Source organism: Mauremys reevesii, linkage group 9 (genome assembly GCF_016161935.1).
Source record: "Mauremys reevesii isolate NIE-2019 linkage group 9, ASM1616193v1, whole genome shotgun sequence".
NCBI classification, from domain to species: Eukaryota; Metazoa; Chordata; order Testudines; family Geoemydidae; genus Mauremys; species Mauremys reevesii.
The window spans coordinates 22,107,556-22,134,374 of record NC_052631.1 but is presented as its reverse complement, the minus strand read 5'-3'; the positions used below and the strand labels follow the sequence as shown (position 1 = coordinate 22,134,374).

The window sequence follows — 26,819 nt, the reverse complement described above, 5'->3', positions numbered from 1 at the left end:
GCAATTGCTCTCTTACTGTGCTGCTACAGTACTAGGGACAATGGGCCCCAAGCATAATTGAGATCTTTAAGTATTATACTGCAACTAAATAATAATAACTAATAATATATGTGGCCAGAGAAAGCATTATTTATTGATATATCCTGTTCAGGTGGGTCTTATTAGTGGTAGATGAGGTAAGTTTTAAAAATGCAAAATGCAAAAATGTTAAAAAAAAATACTATGCCAGTAGCTAACAAATTAACCAGACTTGCAATAACAATATCTCTCTGTGGACAAAAGCATTTGCGAGGGTCTAGTAGAAATATTTCAAACTGATCTTACTGAAATCCAGCCTCCATTCACAGTTCTGTAATATGATCTTGTTTTTTTCAGTCATCTGCAAAAATCCTCAATGGGCAAGTTTCCACTCCTTTTAAACTTGGCAAAGGCACATATCAAGGTTATCCATCATAACTGCTACTTAATTCAAAGACTGCTGAAACAATAGTCATGAGGATTAGACAGGCGTATCAACTAATATCTCAACCTACAGAATTTCAGTGGATGAAATTTCAGCCTCTTTGTTGATTCCAGAATTATTTGAAAGTCGATCTCAACTTTCTTGAATGGCTGCTGACCAGGTTAATGAAAGAGACAAGGTAGGTGGGGGAGAGTAATCTGAAAGTGAACTTTTAGTAATCTTGGTTCACTGTGTACATGGCAAATTCAGCACCTTTAATTCCATCACGCTGAAAAGGTAGTTAAAGACTTTGGCATAAGTATTTCTGCCAATATAAAAACAAAATTTTAATTAAATGGCTCTAGAATAACATCTGCTGCTTAGTGCTATACTACATAGAGCCCAGTTTACTGCTGGTGTGAGAAGAAAGTGAAACTTCCGTGAAGCCAAGAGAGGGACACCCTCTTACACCAATGGAGAATGTGGCCAAAAATTGGCCTGTTATAGGTAGTACATTTTGGGAAGCAATCAGCCTTAGTAAAATGGTTATAATACCGAAATGTAATACATTATTATGACACATCGGTACTTTTATTGCTTTTAAATGAGGGCTGTGGGCAAATGTTACATGTCCTTTCACTCCCCTGTCACAGTTTGGCCCTTAATATTTCTCTTTTTCACTGTGTAATTACTGGAAAGAGGAGTAAAGAAAACATTCAAGAAAAAATATTTAAAATTAAAAATCAGATCTGACCATATGGAGGGAAAGCTTGGCTAACTCCACAGCGAAGGAGAAGTGAATGGATTAGGGGCAAAGAATTGCTGGCTGTGTTTGTTACTTAGCAACTTCAGATCAAGTATGTAAACAAGACAAACCTGTTTGAGGGAGAAATTAAGTTTTGCCTGGGCCTTCTAGGTTAAAAAAAATGGAAACAAAAAGAGCTAGTCTTCTGAATGATTCATTGTCGCGCTGATCATATTTGGTCTTTTGAGTCAAAACCAAGATTTGCTAAATAACAAAATAGTCTGTTTCCAATGGCATGTATAGGACACAATCTTGTCCTTGCTGAAGCAGTAGGAATGCTTAAGATGCTTATATTCATTGATATACATGGTGCAGGTCTGATTTCTGGTACCACAAAATGTGCAGCTATGTACAGAATCAGATATGCTATGCTAACACTATGAGTGGCGTAACAGGAGGAACAGTGTTGTTGTTTAAGTAGGAAGAGGGCTAATGATCTTCCTAACACATTCAGCAGATGCTGCCTTTTATTAACTATTATATAGCTTGCTATGCGCCACTGCACCTTTTGGCCATAAAACTGTGATCTAGCCCACGTTATGTAAATAACAGCATGTGCACAGAACAAGTGATTGTATAGGACTTAGGGCCTAATTCTGATCTCACACCTCTGGAAATCAGGAGTAATACCTGCACTAAAGTCCATGATATTACACTGGTATGAAATTGCTGTATATGAGATCAGAATGCACCCCTCAGTCATAGATGAAGTTAAAGAGATGGATATTGACTTTATGACAGGTATCTCTCTATTTCCATCTCTTATTTATGCCTTCAAAAATACTAGATTATCAATACCACTCTGAAAAGTTTCAGGAAATTTTTTTAATGGACACTTACTATAGTTCTGATAGTCTCCTCAGCATTGGAATTATTCCGGGACTAGGCTCTAGCAGTTCAAGAAGGAAGCCCTGGCACAATTCATGATGGAAGAGAGAAGACAAAGTGAAGGAACCTCAGCCTCAACCCCAATGGCAGAAGAACCACTAAGTAAATGTGGCACCCATTCCTTAGCTCGGAGAGATGATTCCCAACAGTAGACCTGATTCTGAGCTCACTTGCACCAATGTAAATAGGAAGGAACTCTATTGACATCAATGCAGTTACAACAGTGTAAAGTTGGTATAAGTTAGAGAATAATCAGGTTCAGCAAGCCTCATCAGAGGAGAGGCCATGGAATTACTCTTGATTTTCCCTGGTGTAATTGAGATCAGAATCTGGCCCTCAGCTTTTAATATTTGCATCAGTCAAAGTGTTTTAAATTTTAACTCATATTAATTTTAAATCCTGTTCTTAATTCATTGTAACTTAAACTAACTACTGTAAAATTCAGTATCTTCATTGTTACATGCACTGTGGTTGTAGCTGTGTCGGTACCAGGATATTAGAGAGATCAACTTTTGGATCTTTTATTGGACCTGAAGAAGAGCACCATATAAGCTTGAAAGCTTGTCTCTCTCACCTACAGAAGTTGGTCTGATAAAAGATATTATCTCACCCACCTTGTTTCTACAGCACAATTAACAGTTAAATACACAATATTATTTGCTTCTTATTAGTCAATACACTGAATTGTTTTTCTTTATGCTACTCTAGTTCTGCTCTTTAGTCAAGCATATTTAACTGTCATTTTTCAAAAAAAGGACAATATACATAAAGACATTCCTGCATGTTTTATCTACACCCTACGTTTTAATTGACTTTAAATAAGTTATTTTCTACTACTTTATGAATTTGCAAAAAATGTATAAAAATTGTAGACAAATATGAGGGAAAATTGAAAAAAATTAGTCTAGAGAAGAGAAGACTGAGAGGGGACATGATAATAGTTTTCAAGTACGTAAAAAGTTGTTACAAGGAAGAGGGAGAAAAAGTCTCCTTAACTTCTGAGGCTAGGACAAGCAATGGGCTTAAACTGCAGCAAGGGCAGTTGATGCTGGACATTAGAAAAAACTTCCTGTCAGGCTAGTTAAGCACTGGAATAAATTGCCTAGGGACGTTGTAGACTCTCCATCATTGGAGATTTTAAAGAGCAGGGACGGTGCTAATCCCTAGTCCTGCCTTGAGTGCAGGGGACTGGGCTAAGCGACCCTCTTGAGGTCCCTTCCAGTCCTATGATCATTTCTACTGGGCATCGGCCCTACTTTGCGTGGCTGTTCCTGCACAGTCACAGAGTGACATCACCTGGTAACACAACACCAGTGTCAGCTTTCCCTAAGCCAGGTTTCCTGCCCCAGCCCAGGGAAACCGAGCCAGGGAGGATGGAGGGGGCGGGGCAGAGCCAAGGCTGTTCCCTTCTCCTGAGTTTTTCGGCGCCACAGCAGGTGATGTGAGCGCCTGCTAAGAAGAGGGCAGGGTGCTGCTAGGCCGCGTTGCATTATGGGTAACGGCTGCCGGTCTGAGAGGCGGGGACCGTGGTCTGTTATCTTTCCCACGTGACAGCCAGTGGACGGGGATCAGCTGACTGGTTCTCACGTGACCTGCTACAGCTCCCTGGAGCCTACTCTGGAAAGCCGGGGCCGCGCCGCGATGGTGGAGCAGGGCGGCGAGGAGGAGCGGCCGCTGCTGGGCTCGGCGCACAATGACTGTCCCCAGCGCAAGGCGCTGCCGGCCCTGTGCGACCCGCGGCGGTTGGCCCACCGGCTGCTGGTCCTGGCCTTCATGTGCTTCCTGGGCTTCGGTAAGTCCCGCCCCTGGAGCCGCCCCAGCGGCACCCAGCCTCGTGCATCCCCTCTGCCCCAGCCAACCCCCCTCTCCTCCCCTGCGCACTTCTGGGACTGGGCTCCTCGTCGGCCCACGGTTAGGAGGGCGGCAGAGCCTCACACTGTCCCCCCCCGCACACTTCCCTGCCTAGCGTAACTCCGCGAGCAAAGCTGCGGCGCGGCGCTGCTGGGCCAGGGACTCGCGGCAATATTTCTAAAGTGTCTGTGGGAAAAACAACCCCCCCCCCCCAGCCTTGGGAGTCCTGTCCCCACAACAGAGTCCTGGGACTGGGTCCCTGTTATCCCCTGTCTTTGTTCCTGGGACCAAACCGTGTCCGGGGCTGTGCTGTAAACGCTAAACCTACAGTCGTGTTTGTGTCCCCTCTGCACAGGCAGGAGCCAAGCCTGTTGCCTTAGGTAGGATTAAGAGTCCTTCTGATGAACATAGAATATCAGGGTTGGAAGGGACCGCAGGAAGTCATTTAGTCCAACCCCCTACTCAAAGCAGGACCAAGCCCCAGACAGATTTTTACCCCAGTTCCCTAAATGGCCCCCTCAAGGATTGAACTCACAACCCTGGGTTTAGCAGGCCAGTGCTCAAACCACTGAGTTATCCTCCCGATTACATTATATCATAGGGCTTGTTAGAGGTTAGGAGGCTGATAGGTTTAGCATCTGTTCTTATTTCTTCCATTTTAAGTTTTAAAAATTCTTCCATATAAACCTTCCCTCTTGTTTTCTTTTCTTTCAGATTTGAGATGTGGTTCCTTGACATGAATTTTGTTGTATAGGCAGGCGCTAAGTTTATTTTCTTTTGGCCTTCCTTGTTTTTCACCACACTGTGCCAAAACATACAAACCCGTTATTGATGCAAATGTGGAGGCTTCAAACTCAAGAAAAGCACAAGTTCTAAACAAGAAAATCAGGGCTGTGTCTGGTCTGTTTCCCTGCATAGAAATTATCACTGCACACCAAAATCACTGTCTACCTCCCAGCTAGTATAAACTCTTACAGCTTGTGATTTTAATGACCGTTCTCAGAGTTGAGAAGTTTCATTCCAAATGATTGTGGCTATTGTGCACTGAACTTGATGCAAACAGTATGTAGAGACACATTCAAGTTAAATCTTACTTTACTAATTCTTTGAGTTACTAAAAGCTTAATTCACTTTTCTCTTTTTGTACTTTATTTTCCTTTCCCAGGTTGGATGGAGTAGTCACTTATTTTTCAGTCTGACTTTCTAGTGCACTAGTGCAGTGCTACAATGTTTAAATTGTGACCACTGCACAGGAATGTTTGAATCCAAACACTCTTTTGCTGATTTTTTTTTAAAGTAATTAAAACGTTTGCAGTATGTTTTATAGACTTTTTACAAAAGTAAAACCTGTCAGAAGCATGGACACCTTCAGTTTAAAGAACCACATTTTAATCAAATGCCGTTTATGTGGTTTTTGAGGGTTCATTGCTTATTCAGTACAGTTATGAGCAGATTCCTGATAGCAGGAAGGGGCTCCTGTTATCAAAAGAAAAATGGCTTCTGTATGAGCACTGGCACTTCATGTAGTTTTGCAGTAACAAACCTGGGGTATGGTTAGTATAAATGCAGAACAATAGGTGTTCCAGAGGGGCAGTAATGGTTAAGATAAGTGTTTCTCTGATCAAAGGCCAGTAATGATGCTGTGGTATGAAACTAATTTAAACGAAAAACCTTTCCAAAAAGTTATATCTTGCATTAATGTGAAAGAGAACTTGCTTTTATTCACAAGAGTAGTTACTATTTAAGTATGTGAATGCTTTATATTGTCTGCTTAACTTATTTCCTAGCAGTTTGTTAAACAAACTGAAGATGAATGTCACTGGTTGTATTTTTTTTTATTTTATTTTTATTTATTTTTTGGACATTTAGTAAGAAACTTCTTTTAACTGGAAAGATTAATAGTTTTAAAGCTGTTAAAATAGCACTGTAAATCTACAATTGTTTTTAAATTTATCACAGACTTTTTTTGCAATATTCTTCATTAAGTTCTAAGAGAAATGAACTTAGTAGACAGAAATGGAAGCAACTTCTGTTATCTGTGACATGACTTGTTGCAAATGTCATTAAAATACAATTCAACTTGATTTGTTGCAACTTCCACATGGAAAGTAGCTAGATCATCTTTATTAAGATAATCTTAGTTTTGTATTCAGTATTTCTAAATAGTTTGTCTAAGCTTATTTAGTATCTTCATTCTCCTTGTAGGTAGCTATTTTTGCTATGACAATCCAGCAGCTCTGCAGACTCAGGTTCAAAGGGTAAGTGTCGAAAATTCCTTGTGTATTATAACTGACTCTTTTAGGGGGATTGTTTTCAGTAATAAGCTTACTTCTGAATAACATATAAAGAGGACTTTAACCATGCATTAGTGGAATGGGGAAATCATCCATGTAATTTAATTTAACCGGTGGGTTGACTACTTATCTTTTATAACAAGAGCATTGTCAAGTACTGTAGTTTAGGTTTTAAATCTAAAACTATTGTATATGTGCAATACTTGATGTTCCTTATCAAGGTGAGAGTTCATGAACTGGAGTAATACACATGGTGTACATGCAAATAACCGGATACTCATGAGTGTGACCTTCTTGTGGCCCTTCACAGTGTTTTCTACATGAGCTACAACCTGTCTATCTGGAATAGTACATTTGCATGTCCATTTGTCTGTGGTCAGTTACACCTGCCAGCTCCTTTTTATTTAAAAAAGGGCTGAGGGAGGGGGTAGAACTATGGCTGAGACTTGGTGCTGATTTTTCCCAAAGGAACCATAACTCTCCCATGCTGCATGTATTAAAGGCATTAAGGCAGTGTCCACACTTCGGCCCTTACAGCGGTGCAGCTGTGCTGCTGTAAGGTCTCCAGCGAGGGAGCGTTCTGCCACCAGCATAGTTTAAACCACCCCCAACAAGTGGTGGAAGCGATCTCCTGCTGACCTAGTGGTATCCACACCGGTGCTTTTGTTGGTGAAACTTATGTCCCTTAGGCATGTGGTTTCCTCCCACACCCCTTAACAAAAAAAAAAAAGTTTTGTGGACAAAATGCTAGTGTAGACAAAGCCTAAGGCTAGTGTCATATGCAGGAGTAAAACAAAAATACTGCATATGTTGAATGTAACAGAGTTAGAGTTGATTTGGGAATGATATTTTTATTCAATGACTTTTTTTGCTTTTGAAATGAGCTGCTGTATAACACTTAAGTAGCTTTTTGCATTTAGTTATAGATGAGTTTGTGGAATAACGCTGCATAAAATCTACCAGATTCTTCTCTTTATGTGATTGCAGTAAGCATTCAAATGGCCTCTGCTTTAAAATCAAGGGTGAAAAATGACTGAAATGTTGCATTCAAATTGCTCTCTAATTGAAGTTCTCAAACTCTAGAGAAGGGATGACCATATGAAAATTTATTGATTATGTCACAAGGAAGGAGTTGAGTACATGGGGGGGAAAAAGTCTGGGCCATTATTCTGTAACTATTGATTCTATCTAAGTTCTTATACTGTGCTTACCACCATAGTACCTGATCACCTTCCGGTAGTGCATTAAGCAGTGTGATTAATATCCATGACCCTTACTCTCACTGAGTAGTATCTGTTCACAAATAATCCCACTCACTTAGTTGGGGCTACTCATGTGGGTAAATGCTACTCATTACAAGTAAAAATTGCAGAGTTGGGCTCTTTGTAAAACAAAACCAAGAGGAAATAATTACACTAGTGTAGTTTACTCAAAGACCAATTGGTATGCAAAATCCATTGGTATTTTGCATGTTGAAGGCTCTCCATTTAAACAACATTTGTATACCTGTCAAAATTTTGCTTATTTCTTGTGTTATCTTAACCCTAATTTCAACACTGAACCATGTTGTTTTTCAAGAGATTATAGAAATCAGCTTGGAGGTTAGTTTAATTTTAACGTTCTGTAAGAATACAGTCCACATCTGACTGTTCTTAATGAAGAATATTGCAAAAGGACACATCTGTCCTTCAAAGTGTGACATTTGATCAGCTTTCACTGAGTTTCTTTGAGTGTTTGAATCTGAACAAGCTGCAAAATCTGTTTCTTTCACAAATGTTTTTCTATAAGTTGAATAATGTTTTATTCTTAAAAACAAACCAAAAAAACCTTAAAATCAGGGTTTTTTTTAAAAACTTATATGCATTTTAAAAACAAACAAACCTTGTTTAAAATGAGACTTGAAATTAACAACTTATGTTAAGGCCTTTGTTTTACTTGACACCAGTCTTCTGCATGTCAGCAGTAAGAAGACTTTTCTCTTCTATATCCAGGCTTCACGTGTGCTTAGAGTTTGGGGTGGGCAGGAGCAGTATGACTGAAATCTTCCAAAAATTGTAGACATAAAAGCAGTTTTAGGGGCAAATCTAAGAGCTTGTCTATGCTACTGCTTAAGTCAATGTGACTTGCATTGCTCAGGGGTGTGAAAAAGCCACGTCTCCAAGTAATGCAAATTACATTGGCCTAGTGCTGGTGTGGACAGTGCTTAAGTCAGGGAGACACTGACACAGCTTCCGCCTCTTGTTGAGGTAGAAGAATTAAGCCAATGGGAGCGCACTCTCCTGTCAGCATAGTGTGTCTTTACCAGACATGCTACAGGCTGTGCTGATCTAGCATGCTACTGTAGACTAGCCCTAAGACTGCAGGGGATGAGGAGGCGGCAAGATTTGGGGATCCCATACAGACAGTTTGCATTTGCTGCATCCCACTGAGCCATGCTTGGGGTGAGATCTATTCTGTGCATCTCTGGAGGCGAAGAAAGGACTTGGGGGATTTTTAGCTGAACCTGGAGTACAGTATCCCCAGGGTAGAGAGCCCCTCCACCACCCCTCTCCTATCTTTCCTATCTCTTTTTTTCCTTGTTTTCTCCTGAATGAGCTCCCCAGCATATGAACAATCTGTCTGGGTTAGAATTTGAACCTCGAGTGGTTAAAATCTCTCATTTCAGACTCTGTCTACATTGGATACATTTGTGTCACATTTGGAATGGTTTCTTTACAGCAAGAGCTAGAAACTAGTTTAAAACTTGGGGGGGGGGGGGATTTTCAGATGCACAAAGGTCAGTTAAGGGCCCAACATTCCCCTTGACTTTCAATGGGTGCCTAAGGCCTGGGCTACACTAGCTGGGGGGTTTGAACTAAGATAAGCAACTTCAGCTATGCAATCTTAGTTTAACTTACCTGGCCGTCCTCATGGTGGCGAGTCAACTGGTGCAGCTCCCGCATCGATGCCGCTTATTCCTCCTGCCGAGGTGGAGTACGGGCGTCGATTAGCGGATCGATTTATCGCGTCCAGATGAGACGTGATAAATCAATCCCCGATGCATCGAACACTGCCCGCCAATTTGGCGGGTAGTATAGAGGTACCTTAAGTGTCCTTTTGTGTCTTTTAAAAATCTTCCCATTCAAATTCTGCAGAAGCTTTATAGACAAGGCTTACCTTTGCCCCTGGAAGTTTTTTCCTTACCTATGGTAATTGGATTTATCAAGACTTGCCTTTGGATTTCTAAACACGTGGTGACAGTTTCTCTCTTAAAAGGAAGGCTGCATTTTTAATGTTTTAATTATTAGATGCTGTCTTAGCAATTGTCACTTGTCACTGTAATTAAAATAGCGCTAAATGACACTTTTTGTAAATTTTGCTTATTCTTAGGATATGAAGGTGAACACAGCTACATTCATGGCATTATATGCTTGGTATTCCTGGCCCAATGTGGTTCTCTGTTTCTTTGGAGGCTTTCTGATAGACAGAGTATTTGGAATAAGGTAAGCATGACAAGCATTTTCATCTACACTGAAAATGTAGATGAGATTTTTCTGGACGTGCATCTCCCCTTTCTAATGACCTGATCCTTCCAAGTGTGACATTCAATCAGCTTTCACTGAGTTTCTTTGAGTTTTTGAATCTGAACAACCTGCAAAATCTGTTTCTTTCACAAATATGTTTTTCTATAAGGTGAATAATATGTTTGATTCTTAGGAAGAAAAGACTTAAACCTAGGGACTTTTTTGTTTTTTTAACTTAAATGCATTTTTTAAAAAAACCCTTTGTTTAAAATGAGACTTGAAATTGACAACTTACATTAAGGCTGACATTTGCTCTAATACAGCACAATAATTTAAATAAAAATATGCTGCATCGTGAGCAATCCTCAAATTTTAATGAGTTAAAGGGCGGCGTACCTTTTTTTAATTATGTAGAGAATCAGGGTAAAATATCTTTATATTTTGAGGTCAACTCACGGTTTATAAGAATCCCAAAATCATGTACTGCATGAAGTATTCATATTACAATGGAGTGAATGCTGCTATTTGTTTTTCCAAATGTAAGTACTTTCAGTTTTTATTGTGCAGAAAAACTTTTGCCTTAATTACTTCTGGGTTTCAGTTTAAGTAGCAAGTGTGGAGAGACTTTTCTTCGTGTGGACTATTTTATTCGAAGTTGAGAAACTAACTGGAAGATGGAAAAAGCAGGAAAGTTTGTTTTCCTCCTCCGATCTAGGATTAAAAACTAGTTATGGAGAGGATGAGATCTAGCTCATCTAGTTTTGAGAAGTAGGGCCAGATTTAGGTGCCTAGTGGGATTTTTCAAAAGTGCCTTAGCTCCCTAAGCACATTTACTTGTGAAATTCTGGACCATAGTGATCAGAAACAGTCAATTTGTGAACTACAGCTAATATTTCCATTCTGCTTAATTACATTTAGTTTTAAATGCAAAACGTGTTTTGGGAAACTGTTACCTATCAGCACATGTAAGGTGGTTTCATAAAGTAGAAAAATGCATTTTACAATACACTTTTAACTGAATTCCAATTTCCATCCAAATGCAGCTTGACACAAATACTACTGTATGTACTTGTTCATAAGCCGAATTTTTTGTAAAAAAAGGGAAGCACCAGAGAAGGGGGTTGGCTTATGAACGGGTATAGAGAGGGAGAGGTGGGACACAGCCCCTCCCCCCAACAGAGGGCGCAAGAAGAGGCAGCAGAGCCAGAAGGGAATAGGTGCGGCCAGAGTCTCTCTGCTTCTGGCCATGCTGCTCGCCCCCCAGCTTCCGAAGCAGCTGCAGCTCTGGGGATGGCAGGCTGCAGCCATGCTGCTTGGCCCCACCCCCCAGAGCAGGCTGTCGCTGCCTGGCCCAGCCCGCTGGAACATGCTGCGGCCGCGCCGCACAGTCTGACCTGCCGGAGCAGGGTGTGGCCGCGCTATCCAGCCTGCCAGAGCAGCTCCAGCCAGGCCTAAGACATCCTCCCCTGGCCCTCCCCAGATAAGGTGGGAAGGGATGGCATGGAGAGAGTCTGGGGGTCCCGGGCTAGGGGTGGGGTCACGTGGGGGGTGGTCACGGGTTATTCCCCTGACTCCCAGCTTGTGTGTCCCCCTTTCCTCCCCCCCTGTTGGAATATTTTGCTAGCTGGCACCTGGTAGTGTGGGAAGCTAGGATGTTTAGGTTTTTTAGTCTAGGAGAGTGTGACCTGGATGTTTAGATTTTTAGGATTTTAGATTAATTTTGTTTGTTAAGTTGTGTTGAGAGTTGTTCTTGGCTGGCTTCTCTCTCTAGCAGGCATATATAATAAAATAAATTTGAAGCTGTCTAGGATGATGTTACCTAGTTATAGCAGTGCTTGTGTGTGTTTTTGTAAACCAGCAGCAAAAGCTTGCTTGCTGCTTCAAAAAAAAAGTATAAGATGTATGAGAGAGAAAAAAAAATGACTTTGCTTCCAATCACATTGACTGTTGAGCTCTGTCCACGTCCGCCATGCGACGCAACACCCCCCCCCGTCAAATTTCCCCACCAGTTGCTGTCCTGACCCGTCAGGGTAAGCAGCTGGTGCGCCAGGACACTTTGTTTACTTAGGTTTGCCTCCATGCCCGTGGACACTCGAGGTAAACAAACCATCTTGGCCCACCAGCGGCTTATCCTGATGCCCTGGGAGCCAAAGTTTGCTGACCCCTGAATTATAGGATTGCCTTATGAATGGATTATAAAAACAATTTCCATTTTTACTTATCCATCTTGGGGCGGGGTGGGGGGTCGGCTTATAAACGAACAGGCTTATGATTGGGTATGTACGGCAAGTAAAATAAAGTAATCTAGCAAATAAGAAATGTGGTGTGCCATTTTCTAACATAAAAAAATGTAAAAATTAAGAATCTGGACAAACGTATGTTAGTTTTATAACTGCTTAAATAAATGTTTAACCTGAAGAATACACTAAATCTATCAAGTACTAAATTTAGTGCAAAGACTATATTTGTTGCTAATGAATGTTTTAATGCTTCATTATCATTATTTGGTGTAACCCTCCTTTAGGAAAACAGCTAAGACTGCATGTACACTTGAATCTAGGGATGTGACTCACAGCTCAAGGAGACATCTGCGCTAGTGCAGATGTAACTAGCATGTTTAGAAATGGATTGTAGCTGGGAAGGTGCGATTGGCAGGATGGGCTAGCTGCCCCAAGTATGTACCCATCAGAGACCCTAGGCATGTACTTGGGTGGTGGCTAGCCCTTTCCATGGCTCATGCAGCCACACCTATGCTCAGCACACTAGATCAGAGCTAGCACAAATGTCTCCTCAGGTTGGGAATTACACCCCAGCTCTATTTGTAGACATACCCCAACTACAAATGTAAAACAAGAATAACTTCTTTTTTAAAATCAAGGTTTCCTGCTTGCTGATTTAGACATGATTTGAATTCAGTGATTAGGAAATATTTCACAACTTTAGTTTTCTGGTTTGTGTACTAAGTTATACTATATACTTATTTACTAAGAAACTGTTCCAAGAGTAGGCAGATGGATTCACGCATCCAATACAGGCTTATTTAAAGGAGAGTAGTGTCTTAAAAGCTGTACTTCAAAAATAGTGCTGCAGTGGTTTGTTTGTTTGTTTTAAACTGCTGAGTATACGAATCTCTTGTATATGCAGTAATAGTATGAGAGTCTGGAAGTGGAAAAACTGTATAGGAGCTTTGATTCCTCCAACCTCTGGAGTAAATATTAAGTTCTGCACTCACTACAGAGCAAACTATTAGATTTTTTACTACAAAGTGCTGAATGGAGCGAATACATTTCTAACATAAAAATGGAAAGTGGAAAGAATACATTTTCTTCAGTTTTTTAAAAAGTATTAACCAAATCATGATGAAAAATGAGGCATGTGTGTCCTTTGCTATGAGGCTTCCTCCGGGTCGGGATGCCGGCCAGCCCCCTGCTCTGCCCCCACCCTGCCTCTTCCCGCCCAGTTCTACCTCTCCTCTGTGTGGGCCCTGTCCCCTCTCCCCCCCCTGCCTGATCGTGACAGGCGGGAGGCGCTGGGAGGGGGAGGAGTTGATTGGTAGGGCCACCGGCGGATGGGGGATGCTGAGTGGGTGGGAGGGAAGCTGGCTGCTGGTGGGTGCTAAGCACCCACTCGCTTTTTTCCCTCGGTGCTTTAGCCTTGGAGCACCCACAGAGTCAGTGCCTATGCTGTAATGTTTTCACTGGATTCTAGTTGTGTCACACTGCCTTCCTCCTAACAATGAAGATTAAAGTTACAGGTTTTAAATGAATTAGAAACTGATGATGATACTTGAAAACCAGAACATGTGCACTCCTATTTCTCAAATCTGTTATCACCTCAGACATGTATCTATGAACACCAAAAGAAAGGATCAAGTATTGTTTGTAAAGTAGAATAGAATAGGACTGGAAGGGGCCTCCAGAGAGCATCTGGTCCAGTCCCCGTAATATGTTTACATATTAAATTTTAAAGTTTTGGGGAAGGAACTATGGCATTTCCAATGCAATTAATGTAACAGATACATCACGTTAGCACAAAGAAAGCTTGTATGAAGAGTGCCAGACTTTTTTACTGCTAATGGTCAGATAAGCAATATTTAGCCAGAGAGAGCTCTGGCATGTCCATATAATATGGAGCTTTCTGATGTAAATTCTCTTAAATAGAGCTAGAAGTCCTGAGCCATGCACTGGACACATTTACTCCTCCAAATAACATTTCTGCTGGTCATAGGCAATAGCAGTTTCCTCATCCTGGGGCACATGGTTGGTAACAGGTAGAAACAAGATTTCTGGGCAGTTTGATTTAAATCTCCAAACCTAAGAACGCTTCAGAAGCACTTCTGTTTTTCATGTGTAGTAGTGTTAAATATTTTCAATGTACTTTAATACCTCTGGCTTTATTTTAAAGTTTTAAATATCTCAAATTTTCATTGACAGGTTGGGCACTGTAATATTCAGCTCTTTTGTTTGTGTTGGACAAGTAAGTAAGTGCAAACTAAAGGGGGCACAACAGGCTGCATCATGTTGTTGAAGGGTTTGCTGAACAAAATGCATGGCTAGCATAATTAATCTGCACTAATTAATATGCATCATGCCCTTCCATAACCGTGTGCATTTCAGATAGAGGGTTGCAGGCAAAAACCAGGCTAGGCTTAACAATTGTGTAATTGCCTTAAGAAACCATAGAGGTATTTTCTAAGGGCAGGTCTTCACTACCTGCTGGATTGGCAGGTAGTGATCAATCTATTGGGGATCGATTTATCACGTCTAGTGTAGACACGATAAATCAATTTCCCCGATTGCTCTGCCGTCCACTCAGGAACTCCTCCACTGCCGAGAGGCAGAAGCGGAGTCGACGGAGGAGCGGCGGCAGTCAACCCCGCACCGTGAGGACACGACGCAAGTCAATCTAAGATACGTCAACTTCAGCTACGCTATTCTCATAGCTGAAGTTGCATATCTTAGATCGATTCCTCCCCCACCCCCTCCAAGTTTAGACCAGGGCTAAGATATACCTGCTTATATTGTTCAAATTAAGATTCTTTATTGCAAAGCAGTTATTTACGGTTTACGGCATCCTTTTTGGCCTGGAGTTACATAAAGACTTGCTGTTGCCCACATTTTTCAAGGATGGTTATTGTTAGTGCATTCACCTGTACTTGATTTTGAGGTGAATCCTGTGCCTTGTTAACAGTCGTCCTGATTCTTCCCTTCTACCTGAAAGCTGCACGGCCTTAGAACATAGAGCACATCGAGTGCATATGTTCTGTATTAGTTCTGATTGACTCTATGTAGTGGTAAAGCACAGTGCCCCATAAACATCCTTCCTCCCATGTGGACTTGCAGTAACCTGTGTCCATCTTCCTGCCGTGAGGGGTAATCCAATAATGTGGCCAATAATTAAGCTCCTTTTAAGATAGGAAAAACTATTTCACAGCTTTATATTTCCTATATTTTTAGTTATGGGAATACTGTATATACATAAACTGCTGTAGGTTTGGGTACAATTATTCAGACTTTGCGAACAATATTTTTATAAGGATTTTGTAGCAGTTTAAGTTTATTAGCTTGTTTATATTAATTGAAACTATAGTAACTAGGTAATGCATTAATCCATATTCTGTGCATGATAATATATTAGTGACAAGGACTGACTATAATTAGTAATTTCTTTAAAAAAAACAAAAACAAAAAACACCCTTTCCATAGGTTCAAATGTTCATTCATACTTTAGGATGCCTTCAGCAGCTAGTATGAAGAATACTTCTACAAAGAGACTCTTTTTAGCTTTTTAAACTTAAATGCTTGAACAGAAATTCAATTTGCATCAGTTAACTGGATATTTGTCAATAGGCATTTGATTACATTTCCTAGGTAGTGTTGTCCATACTTACAAATGTGTGTATTTAAATGTTCATTAGCAGCACATTAAGCATTAAAATGTTGCAAAGTTCCATATGTTTGCTATCTTTCAGGAAAAAAAAATCACAAAGCAAAAAAGAGCTTGTTAGCTCATGTGGTATGTGCCTTGTGTAGTTTGATGTTCCAGAATCATTTTAGTTTAAAGTTGGATGGTTAAAATTTGTTCTGTTTGTTTCAATGTTCCTATTTTACAGGTGATCTTTGCTATGGGAGCTCTATTTAATACTTTTTGGCTAATGGAAGCTGGCAGATTTGTATTTGGGTAAGTCTAGGAAAAAGGTCAACATTGGATTGTACGCACTTAGAGACATGACCACCTTTTTCTGTGTTCTGCAAAGTGCCTAGCATACTTGCGCTCCCACAGCCTACATACTTAGGTCTTGATATATCTTGCAATTGCATTCCTAAATTTATTAAAGAATTAGAAATTGGAAATGACTCTCTAATGTTTCAGTGCTGTATTTAATGTCTTTACTTAATTTAAACAATAACGAAACCATACATAACCAGCAGGCCAAGCAGTTGTCTGTAAAGATCTGAATAGCGCTGTGGTGCTGGTGCTCCTTGTCTCCAGTTATAAAAGTAATGTGTTTTTAGCATTTAATACAATTTAACATGTAAATAATGGCTGTCGTTCCCTCAGGGATGTTGCAGAATCAAAAATGAAAAGAGGTGGGCTATAAGATACCTTTATTAAGGTGTGATCAACAGTATGAAAAAAGTTTGACAATCCATGACGTACTAGATGAGCAACAATAAACACATACTTTAGTTTTGTGAAATCCTGGCTCTGTTAACTTCAGTCATCATCACCCCTTGGTTCTTGCACTCTTCCATCTCCGCTAAGAAGATGCTGCAGTCTCACTTATTTCTCCTTTGGCTCTGCTGTCTTCACATTGCTCTCTTTGCACAACCAAATCCATTTTCGTAGACTTCAGCTTACTCTTTTCCATTTTTTGCTATAGTCTTCAAAATGCAAAACCATTGCCTTTCCTACATGTTTCTATTAGTTACGGTTCATGTTACATTAGATGTGTGCGTGTAAAAGTCAAGTGAACCTACACAGCGCTACACAGACTGAAGTCAATTCAGTGTACTGAATTGTTATATCACAACGGGTTTTCAGATTACATTTTTACATATATTTTTCTTTCCCTCATTTAGAATTGGTGGGGAATCTTTAGCAGTGGCACAAAACGCCTATGCTGTCAGTTGGTTTAAAGGCAAGGAATTAAACCTCGTGTTTGGATTACAACTTAGCATGGCCAGAATTGTAAGTGTGAAGACCTATAAACGCTATTTTTATATACTCATATGTTTAAAATTTGACTTTGTACTCCTTTGAAGTGGGAACTGTGTGGTGAGGTCAGGATGCACTGGTGGAAAATTGCCAAAACTCCATTTACGAAGAATCTCACGAGAGCATTTTAAACTCCAATGTGGATGTTGTGCATTACAGTTTGCATCATGGAACCACTGGGACACAGCAGTTCCTTGAGGTGTTAACTGTCAAACTTCTGAAAAGGCCCTGGTGAAAACTAATACTGCATACAAAGGCAGGACAGGAATGGCAGTAATGTCTGCCTTCTTCAAGGGTGAATTTTTAAAATGTACAACAGACTTTACTGATGCAGCATACACAATGACTGTCAACTTGGCTGAATTTTGCTTGTCTTTGCATTTTAATCTGCAGTATGCATCAATTGATTTGGGACCTTAGTTTCTAATTGTGTTTACTCTACAACATAACTGTTCAGTATGGAAGTATTAAAATAGTATTTTATGGACTTTATATAAATATCTGACCTGCTATCCAACTATGGGCCTGCTGTTCATTCTGTTTGGGCTAGGAAATAAGACTTGACTGTATTAAGAACATAGGAATGGCCATACTGGGTCAGACCAAAGGCCCATCTAGCCCAGTATCTTGTCTTCCGACAGTGGCCAATGCCAGGTGCCCCAGAGGGAATGAACGGAACAGGTAATCCCCAAGTGATCAATCCCCTGTTGCCCATTCCCAGCTTCTGGCAAAAAATTCCTTTTTTCTTTTTTCCTTTTCCAGCCTTCCCTTAACATATCATTGGAATATCCCTTGTTCTGGGAGGACTATCTTCTGCTCTGGTTAGACATGTCCTCCTGAAGTCTACTTGGTTTAAAATATGGGTTAAACAAATCATACATATAACACATAAGCCGTTGCAGTGTGTAATGTAGACTTCATGGTGATATTGCTGCTAGTGCAGAAACATCTAGTATGGGTTTCTTCTGAAACTTTGTATGTGACTGGATTCTTATCTTTGTAATCTTGAACCTATTCAATTCTTGTAGTGCAATTTTAATTTTATACCTTGGGATACATAAATCAAGCTTATTTTGTAGATCCATTCTTTTTTAGATGGCTTTTCATAGACACTGATATTTATTGGGAAATTGGTGAAACTTAGTCTGTTCACCTCAGCTGATGCTTTTAAAACTATAATAGAATTGTAAACTGCAATATTCTTCATGACTGTCCTTTCTGTCTAGGGGAGCACTGTGAATATGAATATCATGGGATGGATATACTCCAGAGTTCAAGATCTGCTGGGCTCTACAGGTCATAGTACACTTGGATTTACACTTACGATAGGTTAGTAAATATTTTTTAAAAGTCATCAATAACATGTATGAAAATCCTGAATGCTACATGACATAAACAACGTACACTGAACGTTTTAAAGAATATGCATGAACTAGAAAAAGCTAAATGAGTGAGTTGTTATAAATTCTTCAGTTGAACATTTGCTTGATAGTGTTGAAAAGACGCTATAGATCAGTCTAAGAGTAGTAGTATAACTGGCAAGGCAAGTCTTCATGGCCAGCAATAAGTTAAGACTTTAAGCAAAGTCAACATCTGGGTAGTTATCACATTTGCTTGACAGTTAGTGGTGTACTATGGTGTGTATAGCCAGCAACTGAAACCAAACTGTCTCCGTTATGGGGATGTATAGTGGCCTTCATGTCTTGCATATGCTTGGAAATCATGGGTGGCTTTTTTTTTTTTTTTAAATCTTCCATTGAACTATGTGCATCCCTTGTCCCTCAGAAAGGCAGCATGTCAAAGTTCTTATAAATGTTTGTTCATCTGTACTCTGAAGATAATTTCCGCTTGGGTGAGGTCTTTGTTCCCTTTTCCCCCAACAAAACCAAACCATGGGTATTAAGACATTGCTCCTGCTTACATTTGGGCTTGAGCTTTGCTTCTGATATTTCAAGTACAACTAACTTCTGGTGCAGAATTGCTCACACATTGCACTCACTATCCTGTAACTGCTGTTTTGTGTGTGTAGTCAGGTAACTATATTTCTAGATAAGTGCAGTTATCTGTAATCAAATACAGGCACAATTGTACTTGCAACATTTTTTTGAAATATAAGGTAAAAGATTTTGAGGTGGTGTCTGTATAAGGTAGTGTTTAGTAAGATGAAATATCTTTACATTCTTCAGACTTTGAATTAGTCTGCTACTTAGTTTTATAATGCTAGCAACTGGTGTTTGGTCACAGTAAACTCTGCAATTGTTAGACTGGTCTGTTCTGTTTAGAGATGTATGATAAAACATACATGAACTAAGTCTTTCTGGAGTTATTACTGTACAGTGAACTCCTTCTCTTCTCCCAGGTGGTGTAACATGTATCTTTTCACTAATCTGTGCACTAATTCTTGCTTATCTGGACAAGAGAGCAGAAAAAATCCTTTGTAAAGAGCAAGGAAAAACTGGTGAGTGATTAAAAAATCATTAAAACACTCAATTTGCATAGTATGTTCATCTATAGTACTAAATCATATATAAAAAACCTGGATTCATATCTTTCACTCTAGAACAAAATAACTGGAATTTAAAGGGTATCTGTCCATTAGTCATATCAGGCTTCTGGTGTTTTGATTTTTACCACCTCTCATCTTCTCCTTGCTGCAAAATCCTTGATTTAATAAAAAACAAACAAACACTGCTTCTGGCTGTCATGATTGAAAACATGAGTGAAAACTGGATGTAATGTCCTCTTCTAGAGCCTACAGAAAGGACAGTTCATGCCCCATGTTTTACCCTGTCAGGGCTAATGCTGAAATCAAGACCATATTAATGTAAGCTGTAGCTATTTAATAACTGCTTATTAATAGAAACATCCAGCTAATGTGTCCTGCAACCTCAAAAGCCTCCTGTGTTCTCTAGGTGTAAAGAGTCCAACTTTCTTTTACACAGGTTACAAAGTATACATCTTCCCCTAACAATCTGTAGTGATGTGTTGTCTATACAAAAATCTGAGGCATACTGGAAATAATTTGTTTTGCTGTCTCCCCACATTTAATCATTTCTCCATAGTTCAGGGTTGCAGCAAAATTTCACTTTTCAATTGACAACTTCTATTTAAATAAAGAAGTCGTTGCAGATGTTCCACTCTGCTGCACCAGACTGTCTCTGACTCTAGGGACCGTGCTGCAGAATTTAAGTCCAGCTTGCCATGGAATACTTTGGACTTTGGTCTTCAGTTTTGGCAGTTCTATAGCGTTAAGACAGGATCAATGAAATGCTAGTTTAAATTTGTCATTAGCTTCTTCTTGTGTAATTTATTATATAGTGAGATTATATTTATCATAAAAAAATCTAACTACATGAATGCTCAATTCTACAATGCATTATTTAGTTTTATTCAGCTTTAAAAATATTAAACTTGCCTATAGATAACTTGCATTGATCCCAATATCTGTCTTTCTTTCTGAAGGTGAAGTGATTAAATTAACTGATGTGAAAGACTTCTCATTGTCCTTGTGGCTCATATTTATAATCTGTGTTTGTTATTATGCGGCTGTGTTTCCTTTCATTGGACTTGGGAAGTAAGTGTCTCTTTTTTTCTCCCTCCCTCCTCCCCTTTTTAAATGAAATATAAACAAAAGCTGCATCAGAAACATCACTTCCTAACATACCATACCAGTTTGGCACAAAGTTAATGGACAGAACTACTTGTAGAGACAATGTAAATTTTTAAAGATATATTTAAAATAAAATTATTGCTGTTTTATTTTTCAAGAAATCATTAGCAAATGTTTTTGTAGCAGTTCTGCCTGTTAACCTGCTTTTGATGTTTCTTCAGTGACATTGCTTGTGCCATCTCTTACCATTTGAGAGTTGTGATGTGGATTTTCTTATCTGTTGCACTTTCTAAAAAAATACACTTTAGGTTTTAGCATTGGTTGAGTTGCCGTAATGCATGTTACATTTGTTACCTAAAACTGGAATTGGGTTACTTAAAACTTAATGCAGCAAGAGCCATGGAAGGAAGGCTGCCATTCAGTGTTCTCCACTGTCACGTTAAGTGGCGATTTAACTTAGCAGCACTAACCATCAGACTTCTCCAAGCTAAGATAGTTGTTCGGCTTTTCCATTTTGCTTATGCATCCTCTCCAAAAGGTCCTGCTTTGGCCGGTCTAATACAGTGGCTTGGTCCTTGCTGTCCCATCACTAGGTTAGCCACCAGTGAGTTATGCTTTTGAGAACTTCTTCTGATGTAGAAGAAAACATTTTTAGAACCTTCTACTATATAGAAATCCATCTCCTAAATACCTTATGAAATTCTATATGCAGTATCTGTGTTCTCTGGAAGATTTCATTTTCTGTAACATGCATTCTTATGTTTTCGTCAAACTGTTTTCAAATTTACTATTTTTTTAAATTTTTTCCTATTTTCACTTTCAAATTTAAGCTAAAATGGTAACATTTTAAATGGATAAAAATATTCTAAAACTCCTCTATGGATTTTACTTTAGGGTTTTCTTCATTGAGAAATTCAAATTTTCTTCTCAAGAAGCAAGTGCAATTAACAGGTATTCCTACAAATTTATTTGATTAAAGGCTTTGATGTATGTTAGTCACATGTTAGTCTAGGGAGAGAGTAGAGTCTCTGTCAAAAATCTTGTCTTCAGACATATTTGTGTTGTGCTGTATGACTAATGCATTCCTGGGAGCATGGGTAGGCTCTTCCCACAAGGGAGGGACTGATGCTCCTTGATAGAAGTCCAGACTATAAAAATGAATCATGGGCTGTGTTTGACAAGGAAAGATCTGCCTTGTGATAACTGTTAGAGGAGCCATGGACTGAGAAGCACTCCTTTCCCGAACAGAGCTTAAGGTAGGCTAGTTATGCTTTGTAGATATATAGTACTCAGCAATCAACTAACTAAAGTATAATAACAAATCTGTGAGGTAGACTGAGGAAACAGAGGGTGAATGAGTTGCTCAACGTCATACAAGTGACTGTTAGTGCCAGAAACAGAATCCATCGCTCCTAAATCATTCCTGTGTTCTAACCAGTAGACCAGGCTGCTGGCTACCTAGATATCTTGGTCTCTGGGATGATTCCCTTCTGACTTCTACAAATGGCAAATCACCTTCCTGCAATACAAGTGGGCTAGATTTTCTTCTCTTGAGGCTGATCCCCTGAATTATCAAGGTGGCGAACGTTAAATTTGCTCCCGTCCCCCAACTACCAGACACTAATTATGCTGCTTTGATATTTATTTTTGGAGAGGGAATGTATTTGTTGAGCTGTTCTGGGATGCTTGAGTGCATAAGCGTGGGGCTCCACAGTGAAGAGGGAATTTGGTGTTGTAGAAGTGATGCTTCGTGATGGAAAGACAGAAGTTGTCTTGTGGTTTAAAATGTAGAATAAATGTGTTTTCAAACTATCTTTATCACTTCTTTGTAGCATTGTATATATCATATCAGCACCCATGTCCCCTGTCTTTGGATTCCTGGTGGATAAACTTGGAAGAAATATTATCTGGGTTATGTGTGCTGTAGTGGCAACCCTTGCTTCTCACATTATGTTGGCCTTCACTTTCTGGAACCCTTGGATTGCTATGGTAATTCTTGCTAGTAACAATGACTTTAATTGTATACATATGTGATCTTATCTAATAGCCATATGATAAATTGTATTTTTCATGCTTTTTTGACCATGTTGCTGGCACTGTGCCCACTAGTCCACCACCATGGAGATATGAGAGAGAGAATAATGAATGGCATTGAGCACTCCTGTTTATTCTTTTTGAATACAAGAACAAGGGAATGCTACATGAAACAGAAATTAAAAGCAAAGTTAGGGAATATTTTGCATAACATGATTATCTGCCTGAAGTTATGGCTGTCTACGCTATATCATACAAGTGACTGTTAGTGCCAGAAACAGAATCCATCGCTCCTAAATCATTCCTGTGTTCTAACCAGTCAACCTAAGTTATGCTACTTTAGCTACATGAATAACTTAGCTGGAGTCGACGTAGTTTAGGTCCACTTATTGCGATGTCTACATCACACTGGGTCATGTACTTACCTTACTCATCTCACTCCGGTGGAGAACTGGAGAGCAATCTGATGTCAATTTAGCGTCAATTTAGCGAGTCCCGCGGTAGTGTAGACATAGATAGCTTAGTAGGATTAGACACCAGATTAGACACTTCTGGCTAATGAGCACCCCAGTTACATTAGCTAAGCAAACTTTTATAAAGATTATAAGCCTTTATGCTTCAGGATACAAGCCACCCACTGGGAGTGAGGGAGGTTAGCAGGACACTTCCCCATAGGTAGGTCATTTTAGAACTGTTACCTCGGGTCTGATCCATTAGGGTAATTCCTATGCTCCTTTGGAATCTGGTAGGGGGCAGAGGGTGGATTGTAGGACTGCAGTTCTGCAGCAGCCTCCTCCTACTTGTATGGAGCTGGCAGCTATAGGGAAAAGGTCCCAGGGTCTGAGGCTTTCCCCAGTCTGCCCTGGAACATATGTGCATTTTCCTCTGGTATTGGCCACTGCTAAATGAGATACTGGGCTAGATGTAATGCTATTGCAAAAAAAGCGAACGTCCATTCTGGGATGTATTGGCAGGAGTGTTGTAGGCAAGACACGAGAAGTAATTCTTCCACTGTACTCTGTGCTGATTAGGCCTCAAATGAAGTATTGTGTCCAATTCTGGGTGCCACATTTCAGGAAGGATGTGGACAAATTGGAGAAAGTCCAGAGAAGAGCAACAAAAATGATTAAAGGTCTAGAGAACATGACCTATGAGGGAAGATTGAAAAAATTGGGTTTGTTTAGTCTGGAAAAAAGAAGGCTGAGAGGGGACATAACAATTTTCAAGTATGTAATCTTTTATGAGAAGGACGAAAAATTGTTTTTCTTAACCTCTGAGGATAGGACAAGAAGCAGTGGACTTAAATTGCAGCAAGGGAGGTTTAGGTTAGACAGTAGGAAAATCTTCCTAACTGTCAGGGTGGTTAAGCACTGGAATAAATTGCATAGGGAGGTTGTGGAATCTCCATCATTGGAGATTTTTAAGAGCAGGTTAGAGAAACACCTGTTAGGAATGGTCCAAATAATTAGCCCTGCCACAAGTGCAGGGGACTGGACTAGATGACCTCTCGAGGTCCCTTCTAGTTCTGCGATTCTGTGATCGTCTGTTTTCTGTTCTGGCAGTTGTGTACAAACACCTGAAACGCCTAAACAGCTTCATGCACCCATTTTATTGACTTGGGCCTGTGTGTTTGAAGAGACTGTCAGAAAACCCCCACCTTCTGTTCATACCACCTTCCAAAGACATACTGGTTGAGGCTCAAAAAAGTCAGTCCTAAAGCAGTGACGGACTGAAGATCAATACCTAACGACCCATCAGGGCTAGCAGCGCGTTTTCCTGCTTTCCAGTGTGACACAATACTTGTTTTGATAGCATTACTATTTTAAGGTCTGACAGCTTTTCAGCACATACCTATTTCATCTAACTTGGATATCATTAAAACGTTCGCTCCTCTGAAGGCCTGTACATGGACTTTTACTAAGGCACCTGCCTTTCCAGGAAGTAGGAGAGGGAAGAGTTCATATTTCTTATTGGTATGAAGATAGTCTAAAAGCTTCCTGTAAAACATGGCGCATGTGGTGATTGGTGTAAAGGTTTCATTGGTGCTTGATTGTACTGTTCAGAAACCCATGGGTTTTTTTAATATTTAATTGCTCAATTCAGAGCTTCCATCATTAGTTGTTTGAAGATCCTTACAATGGTACCAGGTTATTCCTAATCATACCTGGTACAATTTAACCACTCAGCTTGTGTGGTTTTTTGTTGTTTTTTTTAAATAAATTGGCTTTTCTGTGTATTATATACTCACATAATTAAACTTTTTTCCTAATTGGCTGGTTCTGCTTCTGCAAAGCTCACCTTGTTGCCAAAACACTTCTTCTTGGCTTATGCTCATATCTTTGAGTCTGACACTTCCATTGAGGAAACTGTTGACAGAAATGTCATCCTTTTATTAAAATTCTATACCAAGTACTATATTTTTGTACTTCAGCACCAGCATATATATAATATTATCTTGTTTCCAACAGTGTATGTTAGGAGTAGCCTATTCACTGCTTGCCTGTGCTTTGTGGCCAATGGTAGCTTTTGTTGTTCCGGAACATCAGCTGGGAACTGCTTATGGATTGTAAGTATTCATATATTTGTCTCCTAGGGGCAGTCTACAGCGGGTACTTCCAAATACAGAACCACTATTTAAATTTTGAGTAGCTTATTCCAGAGTGGCTGCTAATAGTTTCATTGCAATGAACATATCTTATAAAATTACTCAGGCTAGGTACAATCCTCAAATTCAAGATATGCTTGTTTTGATATCAAACAAATCTAATATGTTTTCCTTCTTCTGAAATTGTGTCCAAAATAGCTTTTGCTTTTCACATTTAAAGGATTACTGGCAAAATTAACAGGGCATAAATGTAGAACTTGATTATACCTTCAGATTTGTCGGTGCAGTTTGTACAATCTGAGAATGTACTTGTTGCATATCTGCCTCTGTATGCCATGATGCAACTTGTGCCAGTGTACAGAGTCTTTCTTGTAGTTGTACTTATAAATGCAAATAAGAAAATTCTAGGTACTCTTCGTACTTTAAGCATGTTGGCTTCTTTAAAAATAATTAAAAAATTCCCCATGTAATGTGGATAACAAGATTGTTTACCCTGTGTTTTAGTATGCAGTCTATCCAAAATCTGGGTCTGGCAATTATTGCCATAGCAGCTGGTACGATACTGGATTCTCGAGGGTATCTGTTTCTAGAAGTCTTCTTCAGTGCTTGTATTTGCTGTAAGTACATTACTGTTGGAACTTATGGCCCCTGAATATTGGGGAGCTCACATGACATTTTTTTCTTAATGCTCAATGTGTTTGTAGCCACGTGAGTGAATACTTTCTGTTGTGTAGATTGATAGTTGGGTGCTTTTGTTTTATAAGCTGATGAAAGTAATTAATTCTCACTGGAGTATTGATCATTTACCCTCAAGGGACTTTATATAATCTATACTGGGTACTGAAGAAATTTTTGAGGGGGAAAATGAGGTCAGATGGATATTAAGTATAGTCAGAACCTTTTTAGGTAACACTGAAACACACTAATGCTAAAAAGGTATCTTCAGGGAAAGATTTTTTTTTCCCCATGTTAAGTGACCATTTTCCTGATCTTGCTTTAAACACTCTAGGTGGCATTTTTGAAGTGGCTAAGTGAGTTAAGAGCATAAGTCACTAAGGGCAGGTCTACACTAAGAGCGGGGGTCGAACTAGGGTACGCAAGTTCAGCTACGTGAATAGCGTAGCTGAATTCGAAGTACCCTAGTTCGAACTACTCACCCGTCCAGACGCCGCGGAATCGAAGTCCGCGGCTCCAAGGTCGACTCCGCCACCGCCTTTTGCAGTGGTGGAGTACCGGAGTCGACCCCGGCGCTTCCGGAGTTCGAACTATTGCGTCCAGATTAGACGCGATAGTTCGAACTCCGAGAAGTCGAACTCACCGTGTCGACCCGGCTGGTAAGTGTAGACTAGCCCTAAGACGTGCTCCTAACTCACTTAGCTGATTTTTTAAATCCTAATGTCTGTCAACACTGCTGTCTAAAAGATTTGACTGTTGCTTAATTGCATTTTAGGGTAAGAGTTTGGTTTTCCTCCTCTCACAGTAACCTTGCTGACTATAACTCTCTTCTGCTTTTCTAGTGTCACTAATAGCTGTAGTCATGCTGTATTTTGTGAATCACCTCACTGGTAA

General features: G+C 39.8%; 1 protein-coding gene and 1 long non-coding RNA gene across 3 annotated transcripts in view; one reads left to right on the top strand and one right to left on the bottom strand.

The window, feature by feature from the left end:
* Window positions 1-507: 507 nt before the first annotated feature.
* Window positions 508-3,704, bottom strand: LOC120371957. The gene is made up of 3 exons (XR_005584667.1): window positions 3,432-3,704; window positions 2,088-2,158; window positions 508-615 (listed from the first exon to the last, which is right to left on the bottom strand). It is a non-coding gene; the product is annotated as an uncharacterized LOC120371957 (long non-coding RNA).
* Window positions 3,643-26,819, top strand: part of MFSD1 (major facilitator superfamily domain containing 1) — a 29,787-nt gene continuing 6,610 nt past the window's right edge. The window contains exons 1-14 of one of the 2 annotated variants that reach the window (XM_039488472.1): window positions 3,643-3,927; window positions 6,192-6,244; window positions 9,650-9,762; window positions 14,217-14,259; window positions 15,896-15,963; window positions 16,866-16,974; window positions 18,228-18,330; window positions 19,361-19,459; window positions 20,464-20,575; window positions 21,506-21,562; window positions 22,444-22,600; window positions 25,114-25,211; window positions 25,755-25,867; window positions 26,768-26,815. In XM_039488472.1, coding sequence (XP_039344406.1) covers window positions 3,777-3,927; window positions 6,192-6,244; window positions 9,650-9,762; window positions 14,217-14,259; window positions 15,896-15,963; window positions 16,866-16,974; window positions 18,228-18,330; window positions 19,361-19,459; window positions 20,464-20,575; window positions 21,506-21,562; window positions 22,444-22,600; window positions 25,114-25,211; window positions 25,755-25,867; window positions 26,768-26,815 — 1,324 coding nt within the window. In that variant the 5' untranslated portion in view covers window positions 3,643-3,776. The remainder of the gene's footprint in view (window positions 3,928-6,191; window positions 6,245-9,649; window positions 9,763-14,216; window positions 14,260-15,895; window positions 15,964-16,865; window positions 16,975-18,227; window positions 18,331-19,360; window positions 19,460-20,463; window positions 20,576-21,505; window positions 21,563-22,443; window positions 22,601-25,113; window positions 25,212-25,754; window positions 25,868-26,767; window positions 26,816-26,819) is intronic. The other variant, XM_039488473.1, reaches the window with a different exon arrangement.